General features: G+C 46.2%; 1 protein-coding gene across 3 annotated transcripts in view; it reads left to right on the forward strand.

Moving 5' to 3' along the window:
- The first annotated feature begins 421 nt into the window (after positions 1-421).
- Positions 422-16,132, forward strand: part of STX2 (syntaxin 2) — a 104,733-nt gene continuing 89,022 nt past the window's right edge. The window contains exon 1 of one of the 3 annotated variants that reach the window (XM_073557046.1): positions 422-479. Coding sequence is in view for 2 of the 3 variants with exons in the window: in XM_073557045.1 (XP_073413146.1) it covers positions 751-780 (30 nt within the window). In the remaining variant the exon portion in view is untranslated. Of the gene's footprint in view, positions 480-560; positions 781-16,132 lie in introns of those variants that run through there. The other 2 variants (XM_073557045.1, XM_073557044.1) reach the window with 2 other exon arrangements.

The following is a 16,132-nucleotide window of genomic DNA, read 5'->3' on the forward strand; positions in this document are numbered from 1 at the left end:
TTTCTATGGTGCCCTGTGAACTCTATGTACACCCCTGCTTGCAGGGTGGTGATAATGAGGACAATCTGGCCTGGCTCCGGGGGTCCCATAGTCATTGTCCTCATCATAAGCGGCGTGCTGGGCGGGAAGGGGGGCCCAGAGATGGTTCTTGCACAGGGGCCCCAAGCTGTCACTGTCCGCCCCTGGACCTCTAGGTTTCTGTACTTCCTCCTATAATTGAATCCTCTAGATAAGGTCACAAACTATCCATCACATAGAGAGCCCAAAAGAAACCCCTTATACACAGGCCAGATAAAATACTAAATCCTTTATTGAGACAATTATGAATAAAATCAGACAATAAATAAAAGATAGGTCTATATACTTATAAAAGGGAAACACCACAGCTGAGGCAAATGGTGAGACCACCGGGACAGATTCCGGGACACACTGATTCCAGCTTGTGCCCCCTCCAGGCCACAGATAGGGGGCTGGTAACGGTGAGCCGTCTCTCCCGCGCCCCCTGGTGGCAGCAGCCGCACTCACATCACCACGCCTTCCCTTTCTCCCTTGCGTCGCTCCTACTACATGGCGAAAAAAAAAAAAAGCGAGAGGACGACACGCATGCGTAATTGCTTGTGTTCTCCCCTCCTGCTGCTACTCCCAACAGCGGTGGTTGCTGTGGTACCGGGCGGAGGGAAGTAGGCGGTCACCCTCCGGACAGGCACCGGTAAACAAACTCCCTGAGCGGGGGGCAGCGGCACGTACGGCATGAGGGACCGGCTGACCGAGCTGTCGGCGGTGAGTGTGCGGGGGACCGCTAGGAAGTAACGGTTCTGCAGTCCGGGGCGCCCCGAGCATGGAGGGCTCCGCTGTGCGGCGGATGCGGAGAGGGGTCGCCGGCCCCACCTGTGTGCTGTCCTCCATACGAAGTCCATGTGCGGCCGGCGGGGCGGTCACTGCAGCTGGACGCACCTGTGTGAATGGCGGCCAGGCTCCGGCCGCTGCATAGCGCGCCTGTGGCCGCAGTCTGACCACAAGGGCTTAGGAGTTATTAGGAATCGCCTTTATGAAGTTGTTAATTTTTTTAGCTTTTCTGGCCATTTTTTTTCTTCTGGGCAAAGTTTGGAAAGGCCAGTGGATGTGGCCAGCTGTATTCTGCCTATATATGTTCATTACCTCCATAGGTCACAGACTGTGATAACATCGGGGGGCCCGAGCCCCTTCTTTAGTCTATAGCCCAGCACATTCTATGGAGGCTAAACACCCTTTATTTGACGGTCGCCGGGTCATTCTCTCCCCGTGTGGGACCACCATGTGGCTGTAGTTAGGGGGCCGTATGTGGCAGCACTGATTCTGCGCCATCGTCTTATGATACAGATGTATCGAGGTCACTCTTTTGACCCCTGTAGAATAGAGGCGGAAATCCTTTGCTACAGGAAATTGTTTCCTTTTTCCCTCTGACATTTTTTTGAGAGGGAAGCAGGAGAAGGAGGGATATGGAGCCCAGATGTGTTTTGGCCAGCTGCTTGCTGACAGTCGTGTGCGGGAGGGGGGGAGAGACCTGCCGCTCGCTGACAGTCGTGTGCGGGAGGGGGGGAGAGACCTGCCGCTCGCTGACAGTCGTGTGCGGGAGGGGGGGAGAGACCTGCCGCTCGCTGACAGTCGTGTGCGGGAGGGGGAGAGAGACCTGCCGCTCGCTGACAGCCGTGTGCGGGAGGGGGGGAGAGACCTGCCGCTCGCTGACAGCCGTGTGCGGGAGGGGGGGAGAGACCTGCCGCTCGCTGACAGCCGTGTGCGGGAGAGGGGGAGAGACCTGCCGCTCGCTGACAGCCGTGTGCGGGAGGGGGGGGGGAGAGACCTGCCGCTCGCTGACAGCCGTGTGCGGGAGGGGGGGGAGAGACCTGCCGCTCGCTGACAGCCGTGTGCGGGAGGGGGGGGAGAGACCTGCCGCTCGCTGACAGCCGTGTGCGGGAGGGGGGGAGAGCTGCCGATTTTCAGTATACTGGCTCCTTTTGGCTTGGGCTATGTAGAAATGGCGGCGACACATTGAAACATCAGATGTCGTGATTTTTTTTTTTTTTACGGTGTTGCAGTGGAAAATACTGCGACAAGGTGCAAATGTTTCCAAATGTGTGGGATTTTCTGTCGCGAGCAACTTGGCTGTTTTATTTGCAGCAAAATCAGAGCTTTGAAATAGTCGCTCGGCGGCAAGTCGCCGTGTATTCTCAGACCGATGCACAGATGTGGGAGGTCGCGGCTCGTCTCCTGTAACACTGGTCCTTAGGCTGTGTGCCCACGTTAGCGTTGTTTTTGCGTTTTTTAAGCGTTTTTACTGGCAAAAACGCTTACAAGAAGCATCCCATTCATTTTAATGAATTCTGCACTTTTTGTTCATATTGATGCTTTTTTTTCCGCAAAAAAAACGCATTGCGGTAAAAAACGCAGCATGCTCATTAATTTCGCTTAAAAATCTGTATTTCTAACTATTTTCTATGAGACCGGGGATGCTCTGGGAAAAAACGCATAAAAATTGCGCAAAAAAAGTGCGGGGGAAAAAACCACGCGTTTTCTGGGAAGGAGTCTGGTTTTCGGTCAGGAATTTTCTGCATACGTGGGTACATAGCCTTACACTGCCAAGACGGCGGTCAGACAGTATCCACAGCGACTTCGGGTTCTGACAGCCGTATTTCACAGTCTATAAACGGACCACAAAGCAAGGACTGAGCACAGGTGTCCTGACCCAGACGTACACGCTCACGTGTGTGTGTGTGTGTGTGTGTGTATATATATATATATATATATATGTCCATGGTCCGAGCCCGGTGTTGGCATTGGGGACCCTATGTTATATTGGCCGTCTGAACCCGGCCTTTGGCAGCTGAATTTGTTCTTCTGGCTAAGCATTGCGTAGGTGTGACTGTATCCCGCCTGCAGCCCCTTCCTCTGTATCTCATGACATCAGCTCTGATCATCTCTGTGGTCCTAACAAGGCAGGCTTCTGTTCTCAGCAGTGTCATGCTCTGCCCAGGACAGTTCTTGGTGTAATTGGTACCATGAGCCGTGGAGATCTCCTAATACTGTCCAGTAATTCTTTGCTGTGGTTTGTAGCTGTAAAGCATTGAGAAAGCATTGAGAATGCGGCAGATTGTGTAAAATGCATCTGCAGACACTTATCTACCAAGACTCCTCTGCAGGCTGAGAGCAAAGTTCTGTGTCTCTGTTCCCAGAGTGTGGGGGGAAGGGCAGTGATCGATCATGTTTCACTCCCAGACTGTAGGATTCCTCTGGTCTCTTCTCAGCCATGATGCACATCTGCATTTTCACCGCGTTTCGCCCTTTAGAGAAAGATGTGAATCAAGAAGGAAGTTAGGTTTATCGTGGCCTGTTCTGTGGAGTGAAGGTGCTGCAGCGGCTTGGTTCTCCTGAAGACCCCAGCTATTGCAGAATAGCCATTGAAAAGGCCCATTTATCTCTAGTGACAAGTGTGTCAGGCATGATTAGTGTCTCTGAAAACTGGGCTAAGGCCCCATTCACACGTCCGTGTTGCACATATGGGTTCTATCCGTGTTCTTTACGGATACAGTATGTGCCAGTTATAATTTAGGCAGCTATTCACATGTCTGTGGTGGTCCAGCATCATGGATGAAAAGTGCCAATACAAGTCTATTGGTCCGTGGAAAACTCGTGCAGCAGACACATGGCACCCAAGTGATTAGCATGGCAAAGGTAGGCACTGCCCTAACTGGTACCATTTTTATTTTTTTTTTGCATATATGAAAAACTTGGATGCCTGAATGAGACCTTATAACAGTGTGATTACTGACGGGAAAGGAAAGAGTAGCAGCGACTAGTGTATCAAGCCAAGAATGTTTATAAACCATAAACACAAACTGTGCTTTACTCACCAATCCCAGGTCCGACGCCGAGTCTCCGCCAATACTTCTAGTGTCTGTTCTTGTCTGACGTCATGTTAGCAGGGATGAAGGTAATCGGTGGGCTCAGCGGCTCTGCGCAGCTTGGGCAGATGTCAGTCATTTGGCAATGTTCTCTATGTGACATCCGCACTTCCCACAACAACAGACACTGGGAGCCGTGGTGGAGATTCAACATTGAACATGGGAGCAGGGGGAAGCACAGTTTATATTAGTTTAAAACATATGCCTCTGGAAGAGTTTTTTTTTTTTTTTTCAAAACTGGAAGACCCCTTCAAAATATATGAAAAATACTGATTATTTTCAGCACAGAAAATCATCCAAAAGTAAGATGGCCTCTTATTTCTAACCTGATGGTCCCTGCCTGGACATCGAGACAGATTACGGCAAGTGGGGACAGGTCCTGGCTCCTGGTCCTCTCCTATCAAATTGTACACACAAGAGATGTGGACTTTCTGTTCAAGCCACTGGACGACAGCAACTATAGTGCTGGTGAAATGCTGGCAGAGGATCTACCAGACATGGCGGTTGTGTTACTTTCATGGGACTTTAGCCATGTAGCATGTGCAGGTGGCTAGCATGGTTCTGGCTTCACGGACCGCTCCTTCGGACATATCAGACAGAGGAAGTCAGAGCTGCGGCTTCTCTCTATATGATGGTAATGAGTTCATGTCTGGAGATCCTCGGCCAGTCCCAACATCACGGTCAAGGACCGTTTATTGTGAAACTAGCCATGTTCTCGTGGTTCTGCAGCAACATCTCAGCTGCTTCTTCCCTTTTCTGGGTTTTGGTGGTTCCTGCAGTTGATTCCTCACTCACTGTACATTATTATAAATGTTTAGGTGTGAATTATATTGAGAATCTGCACTGCAGAATGAAATGCTTGTCGCTTGTAGTTTCCCTTTATTTATTTTTATATAGCGCTAACATATTCCGCAGCGCTTTACAGTTTGCACACATTATCATCACTGTCCCTGATGGGGCTCACAATCTAGATTCCCTATCAGTATGTCTTTGGAATGTGGGAGGAAACCGGAGAACCCGGAGGAAACCCACGCAAACACGAGGAGAACATACAAACTCCTTGCAGATGTTGTCCCTGGTGGGATTTCAACCCAGGATCCCAGAGCTTCAAGGCTGCAGTGCTAACCACTGAGCCACTGTGTGCGCCTTTCTGAATGTTAGTGTCTCCATGCTCTAATGTTTTATAGCTAGAATTTCTATTACATAAAGTTTGTTTCATCATGTGATTGCTGGCACAGGGGAGCCATACTGTGGGTGTGAGATAACCAGTGATGAGACCTGATGGGGAGCGAGGGTGTGGTGTAACGTTCTCCGTTGTGCGGAGATGAGTTGTCATAAATAGTTGCTGACTGTTATTATAGGGCTGGGTTCATCAAATATTTTCTTTATGTACATTTGTATTCACATTTTAAATTGTATCTTTAAAGTTCTATTTTAAGCTTATGGAGATAATGACAGGAAAAATATTAAATCTTCAGCATTCTGAATCTTAAATAAAAATGCCACTGACACCAAAACGCTTTTCCAAGGGTAAATCACATGGATCGTTTTCATACAAAAGTTCTGAAACCTGTAAATATCGGTTTCTTGCTTTGCTGTATACCATTTTCACCTTCCTTTGCTCCCACGTGTTCCCATTTGTGCTGTGCCTAATATGACCTTCCAGATGCTGGCTCTGGGCAGAATCTGTCTCCTAACTTCAGAGAGGTTCCAATACTAACAAGCTGAGAAGAAGGCATCTTCAGGTATACTGCCATGTTACTATCAGGGCTCATCTCCTTCTCTGACAAGCGGTGCAGGAAGCTTTTCCTATTGGAGGCTCTGCAGTTAACAGGATCAATATACAAAGCGTTGTCTGTGGGGAGAGAATGACTGAGCATGATGTCCTCCAGCACTCATTAAAGGGAACATGTCAGCAGGATTTCAAACCAACTAGTTATATGCGCATGTAACTCTTTCAAAGACTAGTCCTGTAATACCTTTACATGGCCAGTCCGTTCTGCCATTACTGAGAAATCTGCATTTGAATTGTTATGCAAATGAGGCTGTAGATCTGAAGCCTCTGTCACTCCAGCTCTACCCCTGCTTAGAGCCAATTCCTGTTTGACAGCTAATTTGCTTGAAGTCACTTGACTGTCAGTCAAGCAGGAGAGGAGGCACAGGGCAGGAAATAGAGCTAGAGTGACAAGAGGCTTCAGATCTACAGCCTCCTTTGCATACCTATTCAAAAGTGAAGGAGGAACGGACTGGCCATGAAAAGGTATTGCTGGACTTGTCTTTCAAAGAGCCAGGGCTGTGGAGTCGGAGTCGTGGAGTCGGTGCTCATTTTGGTGGAGTTGGCGTTTGTATAAAATGGACCGACTCCGACTCGTAAAATATATAATAAATTGGGTACAGTAGTTCAATGCAGAATGTGCTGAATATTTTTTCATAGGAATTTGGGAAAGTTATGAAATGTCTTATAAATGGCTGTTCGATTCCTGATTTGAGGCTACAATCACACACAGCGTTTTTCCTGCATTTTTTGAGGATACGTTTTTCAATTTCAAAAGCAGATCAGCTTTTTAAAAAACCGCATCACCTGAAAGGTTTTTGAGCTCATAGATAATGTTTTCAATAGCAAAAGCACATTAGAAATCTGCTCTATCTACTGAATGTACAGTATATATCCATTTATCCATATCTGTCTATTCATATCATATCTGTACCAAAAAGAATGAAAGCCGGGTAGTACACAGACTAACACTCCCTTTTTTTTAGCACCAGTCAGGTACACCTCATAGCTGCCCAAAAGGACGCCCAGGACAAGCATTGCTCGTCTTCAGTAACAAATCAATATCAATTGATAGTTGGAATAAATAGACTGCATTCACCACATCTTCTTAAGATGCAGGCTTTATTTTCAAGTGTAGGGGTGTGCAGTATGAGGTTCTGCAGCAGCTGAGGTGTGCAGTATGAAATTCTGCGGAACAGTATAAGGTTCTGCCCCCCCCCAGGTTTGATCCTGGCTACGCCCATAGTGTGAATGTAGCCTGAGGATCTAGGCTTTATCTTGCTATAAGTCATAGTGTGTGTGTGTGTGTATATCTGTGTGTATATGTATATATATATATATATATATATATATATATATATATATATATACAGTACAGACCAAAAGTTTGGACACACCTTCTCAATCAAAGCGTTTTCTTTATTTTCATGACTATGAAAATTGTAGATTTACTTTGAAGGCATCAAAACTATGAATTAACACATGTGGAATTATATAATTAACAAAAAAGTGTGAAACAACTGAAAATATGTCTTATATTCTAGGTTCTTCAAAGTAGCCACCTTTTGCTTTGATTTCTGCTTTGCACACTCAAATGCTTGGCATTCTCTTGATGAGCTTCAAGAGGTAGTCACCGGAAATGGTTTTCACTTCACAGGTGTGCCCTGTCAGGTTTAATAAGTGGAATTTCTTGCCTTATAAATGAGGTTGGGACCATCAGTTGTGTTGTGCAGAAGTCTGGTGGATACACAGCTGATAGTCCTACTGAATAGACTGTTAGCTTTTTTCTTGCCATAATACAAATTCTAAGTAAAGAAAAACGAGTGGCCATCATTACTTTAAGAAATGAAAGTTAGTCAGTCCGAAAAATTGGGAAAACTTTGAAAGTGTCCCCAAGTGCATTGGCAAAAACCATCAAGCGCTACAAAGAAACTGGCTCACATGAGACCGCCCCAGGAAAGAAAGACCAAGAGTCACCTCTGCTGCGGAGGATAAGTTCATCCGAGTCACCAGCCTCAGAAATCGCAGGTTAACAGCAGCTCAGATGAGAGACCAGGTCAATGCTACACAGAGTTCTAGCAGCAGACACATCTCTACAACAACTGTTAAGAGGAGACTTTGTGCAGCAGGCCTTCATGGTAAAATAGCTGCTAGGAAACCACTGCTAAGGACAGGCAACAAGCAGAAGAGACTTGTTTGGGCTAAAGAACACAAGGAATGGACATTAGACCAGTGGAAATCTGTGCTTTGGTCTGATGAGTCCAAATTTGAGATCTTTGGTGCCAACCACCGTGTCTTTGTGCGACGCAGAAAAGGTGAAAGGATGGACTCTACATGCCTGGTTCCCTCCGTGAAGCATGGAGGAGGAGTTGTGGGGTGTGCTTTGCTGGTGACACTGTTGGGGATTTATTCAAAATTGAAGGCATACTGAACCAGCATGGCTACCACAGCATCTTGCAGCGGCACGCTATTCCATCCGGTTTGCGTTTAGTTGGACCATCATTTATTTTCCAGCAGGACAATGACCCCAAACACACCTCCTGGCTGTGTAAGGGCTATTTGACCAAGAAGGAGAGTGATGGGGTGCTACGCCAGATGACCTGGCCTCCACAGTCACCAGGCCTGAACCCAATCTAGATGGTTTGGGGTGAGCTGGACTGCAGAGTGAAGGCAAAAGGGCCAACAAGTGCTAAGCATCTCTGGGAACTCCTTCAAGACTGTTGGAAGACCATTTCCAGTGACTACCTCTTGAAGCTCATCAAGAGAATGCCAAGAGTGTGCAAAGCAGTAATCAAAGCAAAAGGTGGCTACTTTGAAGAACCTACAATATAAGACACAGTATTTTCAGTTGTTTCACACTTTTTGTTAATTATATAATTCCACATGTGTTAATTCATAGTTTTGATGCCTTCAGAGTGAATCTACAATTTTCATAGTCATGAAAATTAAGAAAACTCTTTGAATGAGAAGGTGTGTCCAAACTTTGGTCTGTACCGTATGTACCGTATTTTTCGGACTATAAGACGCACCGGACCAGAAGACCCACCCCCAATTTTCAGAAGGAAAATAGGGAAAAAAATAATAATGTGTCAAATGGAGGTCCGTCTTACAGTCCGAATTCAGCTTACCTGGGAAGGGGATCCGGCACAGGTGGAGGAGTAGTCACAGGGGTCATTCAGTGGTCCAGGCTCGTGCGGTGGCGGCGTTGTGCTGGGGCAGCGGCAGCTGTGCTGGGGCAGCGGCAGCTGTGCTGGGGCAGCGGCAGCTGTGCTGGGGCAGCGGCAGCTGTGCTGGGGCTGGGGCAGCTGTGCTGGGGCTGGGGCAGCTGTGCTGGGGCTGGGGCAGCTGTGCTGGGGCTGGGGCAGCTGTGCTGGGGCTGGGGCAGCTGTGCTGGGGCTGGGGCAGCTGTCCTGGGGCTGGGGCAGCTGCCCTGGGGCTGGGGCAGCTGGGCCTCTGCGGGGCGGTGGTGGCGGCGGGCTGTGCTCCGGTGCAGGGGCGGCGGCTCCGCCGGCATTTCCTCCAAGCCCGGAGGCCCCCCGCACATCCCTTGCTGGCCGCCGCCATGTTGCGGTGGCCTCCGGGAACATGGACGCCGGGAAGATGGCCGCCGGTCCGGAGACGGCGCATGCGCGGCTTCAGATCTCGTCCCCCGAGATTTCGGGACGAGATCTGAAGCTGCGCATGCGCCATCCCCGGACCGGCGGCCATCTTCCCAGCGTCCATGTTCCTGGAGGCCACCGCAACATGGCGGCGGCCAGCAAGGGATGTGCGGGGGGGCCTCCGGGCTTGGAGGAAATGCCGGCGGAGCCGCCGCCCCTGCACCGGAGCCCCGCCCGCTGCCACCACCGCACCACAGAGCCCCGTCCGCTGCCACCACCGCACCGCAGAGCCCCGGAGGTGAGTATATTGCGACCATAAGACGCACCCCCCACTTTCCCCAAAAATTTTGGGGGAAAAAAGTGCGTCTTATAGTCCGAAAATTACGGTATGTAATCGATACTATACAGTGTATTACATATTTACAATTTATTAGTTTTTTGTGTTCTAAAGCTGTATTCCAATAAATAGATATTATGTTCTATCTAAATATCTTGATTATTGTATCATAGAAATGATTAAATGTCTGATGTTCACATTGTACTACAATAAATTTTTCACTTAAATATAAGCAATATATGTCGGAGTCGGTGTAAGGGAAATTGAGGAGTCGGAGTCGCAGGTTTGGCTTACAGACTCCACAGCCCTGCAAAGAGCTACATGCACATAGAAATTGTTTTGGGGTGACATTCTGCTGACAAATTTCCTTTTAAGAGGACTTGTACATTGTTATACACTTTAAACACAAGCTGAGGCCATATAATGTAAGTAAATGTCATAACTATCTTTTCTAATTTTATATACAGATTTTGTTTTAGAATTTGGTGCTTTGACTGAATAAATGTAATGTTCTTTATAGGTTGACCAGTTAAATGACAAAAACCACAATTGTGTTTTATAGTCATCCTTATTACGTCCTACAGACCCTAAGCATACATGTGACCACAGGTAGCAAGAGGACAAAAGGTATATACTATACATTATGGCACTGAATGCTGCAACTATAACCAGCCTGCATTTTCTTTGACATGGGCATGCTTTGGTCCATAGCTAACACTAGAGTTTGTAAGCCAAAATCACACTGCGCATTCTGTCATGATTTAGTTTTGGGGTCTTGCACTTTAATGCTCCCAGAGTCTAACTTTCCACTGGTAATAGGTGTGAATGGAGGATTTTATGTCCCATTCATATCTTCCGTGGAAAAAAAAACATCCCCACAAAATAATGAAGATGTTATTCATTATTTCTGTGCATTCATTGGTAGAATTCAGAGGTGCTATTCCATGCGGAGATCCGTGCTCCAATCTGCAGCATAAATTCACAGTTTCAGCCACTGATTTCACTCATAGTGCCCCAGTTAATGAATGAAAACTACAAATAAGATGTATGTGAGTATTTAAAGGGAATCTGTCACCCCTTTTTTCGAATATGATCTGCCGGCCCCGACATCAGAGGCTTATCTACAGCATTCTGTAATGCTGTAGAAAAGCCCCCGATGTAACCTGAAAGATAAAAAAAAAAAAGGAGTTAGATTATACTTCCTGGGGGGCGGTCCGGTCTTGGTCCGATGGGTGTTGCGGTCCGGCGGCTCCCATTTTCATACAATGCAGTCCTCTTCTTTCCTTCCTTCCCGGACCGGACGCCGGGGTGTGTATAATCTAAGGGCCCCATCACACTGCTGAGTCACAAGTTTTCGTGACACAACAGCGATCTCACCAGCGAGATCGCTGTGTATGACAGCGATCAGCGACCGGCCCCCTGCCGGGATCGCTGTAGGAAACCGCTGGACATTTCTTTTGTCGCTGGTCTCCCGCTGGCCAACACGCATCGCTGCGTGTGACAGGCGGGGGACCAGCGATCTGCTGGTAACTAACGTACACATCGGGTATCCAAGGGACGTGCGTCCCTTAGATACCTGATGTGTACGTTAGTTACCAGCGCGCTGATGCAGGGAGCTGGTAACTAACGTACACATCGGGTATCTAAGGGACGCACGTCCCTTGGATACCCGATGTGTATGTTAGTTACCAGCTCCCTGCATCAGCGCGCTGGTAACTAACGGACACAGCGACGCCGTGCGCTCGGCGTCGCTGTGCTGATCGCTGTTGAAGCTGTCTGTGTGACACCTCACCAACGATCCTGACACGTTGATATCGTTGTCGGGATCGCTGGTGAGTCACTGTGTTACTCCAGCTTAACTCCTTTTTCTTATCTTTCAGGTTACATCTGGGGGGGTATCTACAGCATTACAGAATGCGTGTAGATAAGCCCCTGATGTCGGTGCCGGCAGCTCATAGTCTAAAAAAAGGGTGACAGATTCCCTTTAAAAGGGTCTGCATGTTGTTTCATTATTGGAAACATTGTAGGATTAGTTTTGTGGTGTTCCTGTAGCATATACAGTACATGATGTGTGAACCTGACTCTTGAAACATCACAACATAGCTGCCATCTAAAAAAAAAAAACAAAAAAAAAATGTCATTTAATAGTCCCATGAAGACCACTGTCAAGAATCCAAACTACAGGCTACTTACTGTAAACCATATTAGCACTTTTTGCAGAGCAGAATGGCAGCTCGGGCCATTGGAGGTGAACCATTGCAGTCTAGGGCTGTGTCGGCCCATGCATACGCACTCTGTTTTGCAGGGCATTTCGGACGTATGCCCCAACAGGGACATAGAATGCAATGTGAAAGCACTCTTACACAGTTGCAACAGTCTTGGATCTGTGCTTAGCAGATGCCGTAGGTTCATATGGATTAGTCTCATGTGGGCCAGACAACCTGGTTTACTTGCGGCTCATCCGAGTAGAAATCGGACGACTGCGATCCGATTAAAAAAAACCCAGCGCTCTGAATAATGTTATTCACTCATTCAGTTTTCATCTGAGATTTTTTTTCTCAGCTTGGAACGGACTGTGAAAAAAATTGCAGCATGTTGCGAGAGGCTGCGTATATCGGGCAAGAATCGCCAAAGCAAGTCAATGGGTGCGAGAAAGAAAATCCCACAGCACATGGACCATCCGTATGCCATCTGATTTTTACTCTTCCATCCTTTAGGAGATTCGACATTTTAGCAGACGAGTACAATAAATTTGCGGTGTGAACAGTCACGATAGAATAGCTATTTAGATAGAAAGATGCTAGTGAGATATATATGGTAATTAGTGCAGTGCTTGTGTAGTTTGCTGTATATGTGTTTAGCTAATGAATATGAGAAAAAATGACGTGGAGTCCTTTTTATTTTTATTAACCAGCTGAGGGAAGAAGGCAGACAGCTTGGGGCTGGTGTTATTGTGCTGGGTAGGGGCATATATCAATAAAGGTTCCAGGCTATTAATACCAGCTTATAGCTTTCTTCTTAGCCTTTACTGGTTATTAAAAAGGAGGGATTCCACCCCCCCAGAAAAAAAGATGTGCATCTACCCTATTTTTAATAATCAGCAAAGGCTAAGCTGACAGCTGCATGCTGATATAAAGAGGCAATGTATGTTATCCCGCTCCCAGACTAAAAACATCAGCCTTCAGCTGCCCCCAGAAATGGCGCATTCTTTAGATGAACATTATCACACTGTGATGTCAGTAAGGTTAACAAAGTTAAGCCGGCTCACGCAGAGGTTACCGTGAGAACTGCCGTCTCTGACCTGCGTTAACCTTAATGGCGTCGCTGCTCTTCAATTGTTATTAATAACCCGGGAAGATCCATTGATTGTGGACACTTCCCAGAATTATCACACCAGCCCCCAGCTGTCTGCTTTCCCTCAGTTAGTAAAAAAATAAGGGGGTTCCCACACCATTTTTTAAGAATAAATTATTTAATAGGTATAAAAGGCTAAACACTAGTGATGATTGAGCGTGCTCAGATAATTTATCAGACCATGCTCGAGTGCTAATAGAGTATGTTCGGCGTGCTTGAATACTATGTTCAAGTCGCTGTAGCTGCATGTCTCATGGCTGTTCAACAGCCTAACACCTGCAGAGATTGCCTAACAAACAGGCAATCCCTGCATGTGTTGCAGCTGTCAAACAGCCATGAGACATGCAGCTACAGCGACTTGAACATAGAATTCAAGCACGCCGAACATACTCTATTAGCACACCAGCATGGTCTGATAACAATGTATCCGAGACCGCTCACTCATCGCTACTAAACGCTCTTTAGTGAGACACAGGAAAGGAAATAAAGGGTACTAGTTTATTATACATAGGTGGCTTTGTAACATTAAATATCTACAGGACATCTATCCTATTTATTCTATCTATATATAGGATTGCTTTATTACTAAGAAAACTAGCGTTAAATGACATAGAGAATGACAGTATGTAAAAAACGCATTGCATACGCATGTCATACTGATGCTTAATAAAAATAGCATTGTACTTGCACGACACTCGCATGACACACATCCTTCTTTTCTGTAACAACATCAGAACGATTTTATTTACGCAGATGAGACCTACACATGTACGTTGACTCAATTTTGAAGGATTTATGATACTGCCTTCTGGGCTACAAGTGACTGATGCTGCTGAATTTGGGCTTAAGGCCTGTTTCACATTTCCGCTATTTGACGGGAGGCTAAATCCGCCAGAGTCGTTAAAAATGGATCCGCCTCCGTCATGCGCAAAACGGATGTCACCGGATCCGTGTAGTGTACGGATCCGGTGAAGTCGGCTAGCGGGGGAAATTAAAAGGAACCGCGGTCTGGGAAGGGGAGAGAGAGAGAGATTTTTGCATTGCTGCTGCTTTTCCGAAAATGCAATTCAGGGTTAAATTGCTCGACAGAGGAATTCTGCCGGGCATGCGCAATTGAAAATAGCGGACCGTCGCTCTGAAAAAACGTTTGAGTCCGTCTCCTCCTCCCGGGAACCGCTAAAATTTTCACAGATCCGTCAAAAAACGGATGTGACGGACGACCATCAGTCAAAATCCACCACTAATGTAAGTCTATGGGGAAAAAAAACGGATCCGCCAAAAAAAGGGGCGGATCCTTTTTTTCTAAAAGTGGCGGATTTTGACTGACGTCAAACAACGGAAATGTGAAACAGGCCTAAGAGGCTTAAATTGTGGTTCTGCAGCACAAAATTCAGTATGTATGATGAATATGGATGTTTTTCAGTGTTGTACATAGATTTAATCCCTTAAGAATGTCTACTAATTAAAGGAGTTGTCTACTATATTGATGACCTATGTTTGGAAAGGGGATTATCAATTAGTAGGGGTGTGCCAGGGGGCATCTTCTCCAACCAGCTTTTACCAACTTTCACTGTAGCCAGATTTAAGCGGTGAAGCCCACAGTTATGTCAAATTCTTGATGGCCATTTGCCGAGAACTGCTGAGCTGTTCCTGATCTATTGAAAAGGAGCTGATTTACAGGTGATTGTGGGCTGTCAGACTCCCACCAATGACCTATTTGTTTCAAAAAAGTCCACAACCCCTTTGGAGTAGTACTTTCTGCTAGAGAAATGTTTTGAATTAATTAATTCCTGCCTATGGCATGACCTTTTTGTAACCACATGACTAGGAGGCATAAGAATGTGGTTTTAATGTTGGCAATCCGTGCCCCATCTATCTGATAATGGGCAGAACAAAAAGGACTCCCAGACCCATACCCTGCAGTTACACATTGGCTTCAAGTTGCATTAGCACCGTGCTCGTACATATATGTCCATGTTATCCAATGTTCCTACAAATTGTTACTGACACATCTCCCTAGTCATATACCATCTGCTCTTGAACTTGCATATAAATTCTCATATTCTGTTTTGAGACTGTTTTAAAAAGCCACAAAAAGTTAAGTGTTGGATAAATGAAGTAATAAAAGGTAAAAGAACAAAACACTCCTTTTGAATCTGATGCCTAATACTGCACCAATTCTCCAAAATTCGAAAATATTAGAGATCTTGGTCATAAAAAGTATACAGATGCTTCCTTTCATATTTCAAAATCTACTATTTTGCTGTCTTTTTCTGATTCTGGTTTCTTCCTACTGCAGTGATGATGCCTCGCCATGGGTATGTCACCATCTGCAGCCAAACACTGACCAGGGCAGGTGATTACAGGAGCCAGTGTTTGACCGAGTGGTCGTTTCCTCTGTATCAAGAGTGACCAATAAGTAAAGACCAGAGGAGGTACTGAGGAAGATTCATCGGAGATTGGTGAGGTTGATTTACGTAAACGTAACGAGATGAGCAACGTTGAAGACCATAGATGCAGTGGTCAATCAAGGAACCAGTGCAGAATACAAGACCTTGATTACAGTACTTGCCCTCTAAATCAGAGATGTCCAGCAGTGCCATCAGTTCAGAATTGGGAGCAACCATCCACACCTGTCTCCTTTTCAAAGAGCTGTCTGGCCAGAATTGGTCTTCGTGGGAGATCTGTGGAAAAAAAGATGTACGGTCAACATAAAAACCAGGCCAAACAACTCATATGCACATGGATACAGAAAAATATCAGGATGTGCTCTGGACTTACTTAGGAGTCCAAATTTTAAATTTTTCGCTGAAACAGAACACAGTTTGGTTGCCCAAAGGCTGGAGAGCAGTACAGTACTGAGTGTCTGCAGGCAACAGTGAAGCAAGGCAGAGGGTATTTGTAAGTTTGTGGCTGCATTTGAACAAATGAAGTTGGAGATTTGGTCAGTACTAATGGTGTCCTCAATGCTGAGAAATTCAGGTAGATGATTATCATGAATTACTATGAGGGAGATGCTTGGCTCTGAATTTATTCTGCAGTAGGGTAATGACACCAAACTTACAACTAATGTCTGTAAAAGGAACATGACATACCATTTACATGAGAAAAATCCTACATCTTCAGGTAA

The sequence above is a fragment of the Dendrobates tinctorius genome, unplaced genomic scaffold (genome assembly GCF_039654945.1).
Source record: "Dendrobates tinctorius isolate UK_male_01 unplaced genomic scaffold, ASM3965494v1 ptg000243l, whole genome shotgun sequence".
Lineage (NCBI taxonomy): Eukaryota > Metazoa > Chordata > Amphibia > Anura > Dendrobatidae > Dendrobates > Dendrobates tinctorius.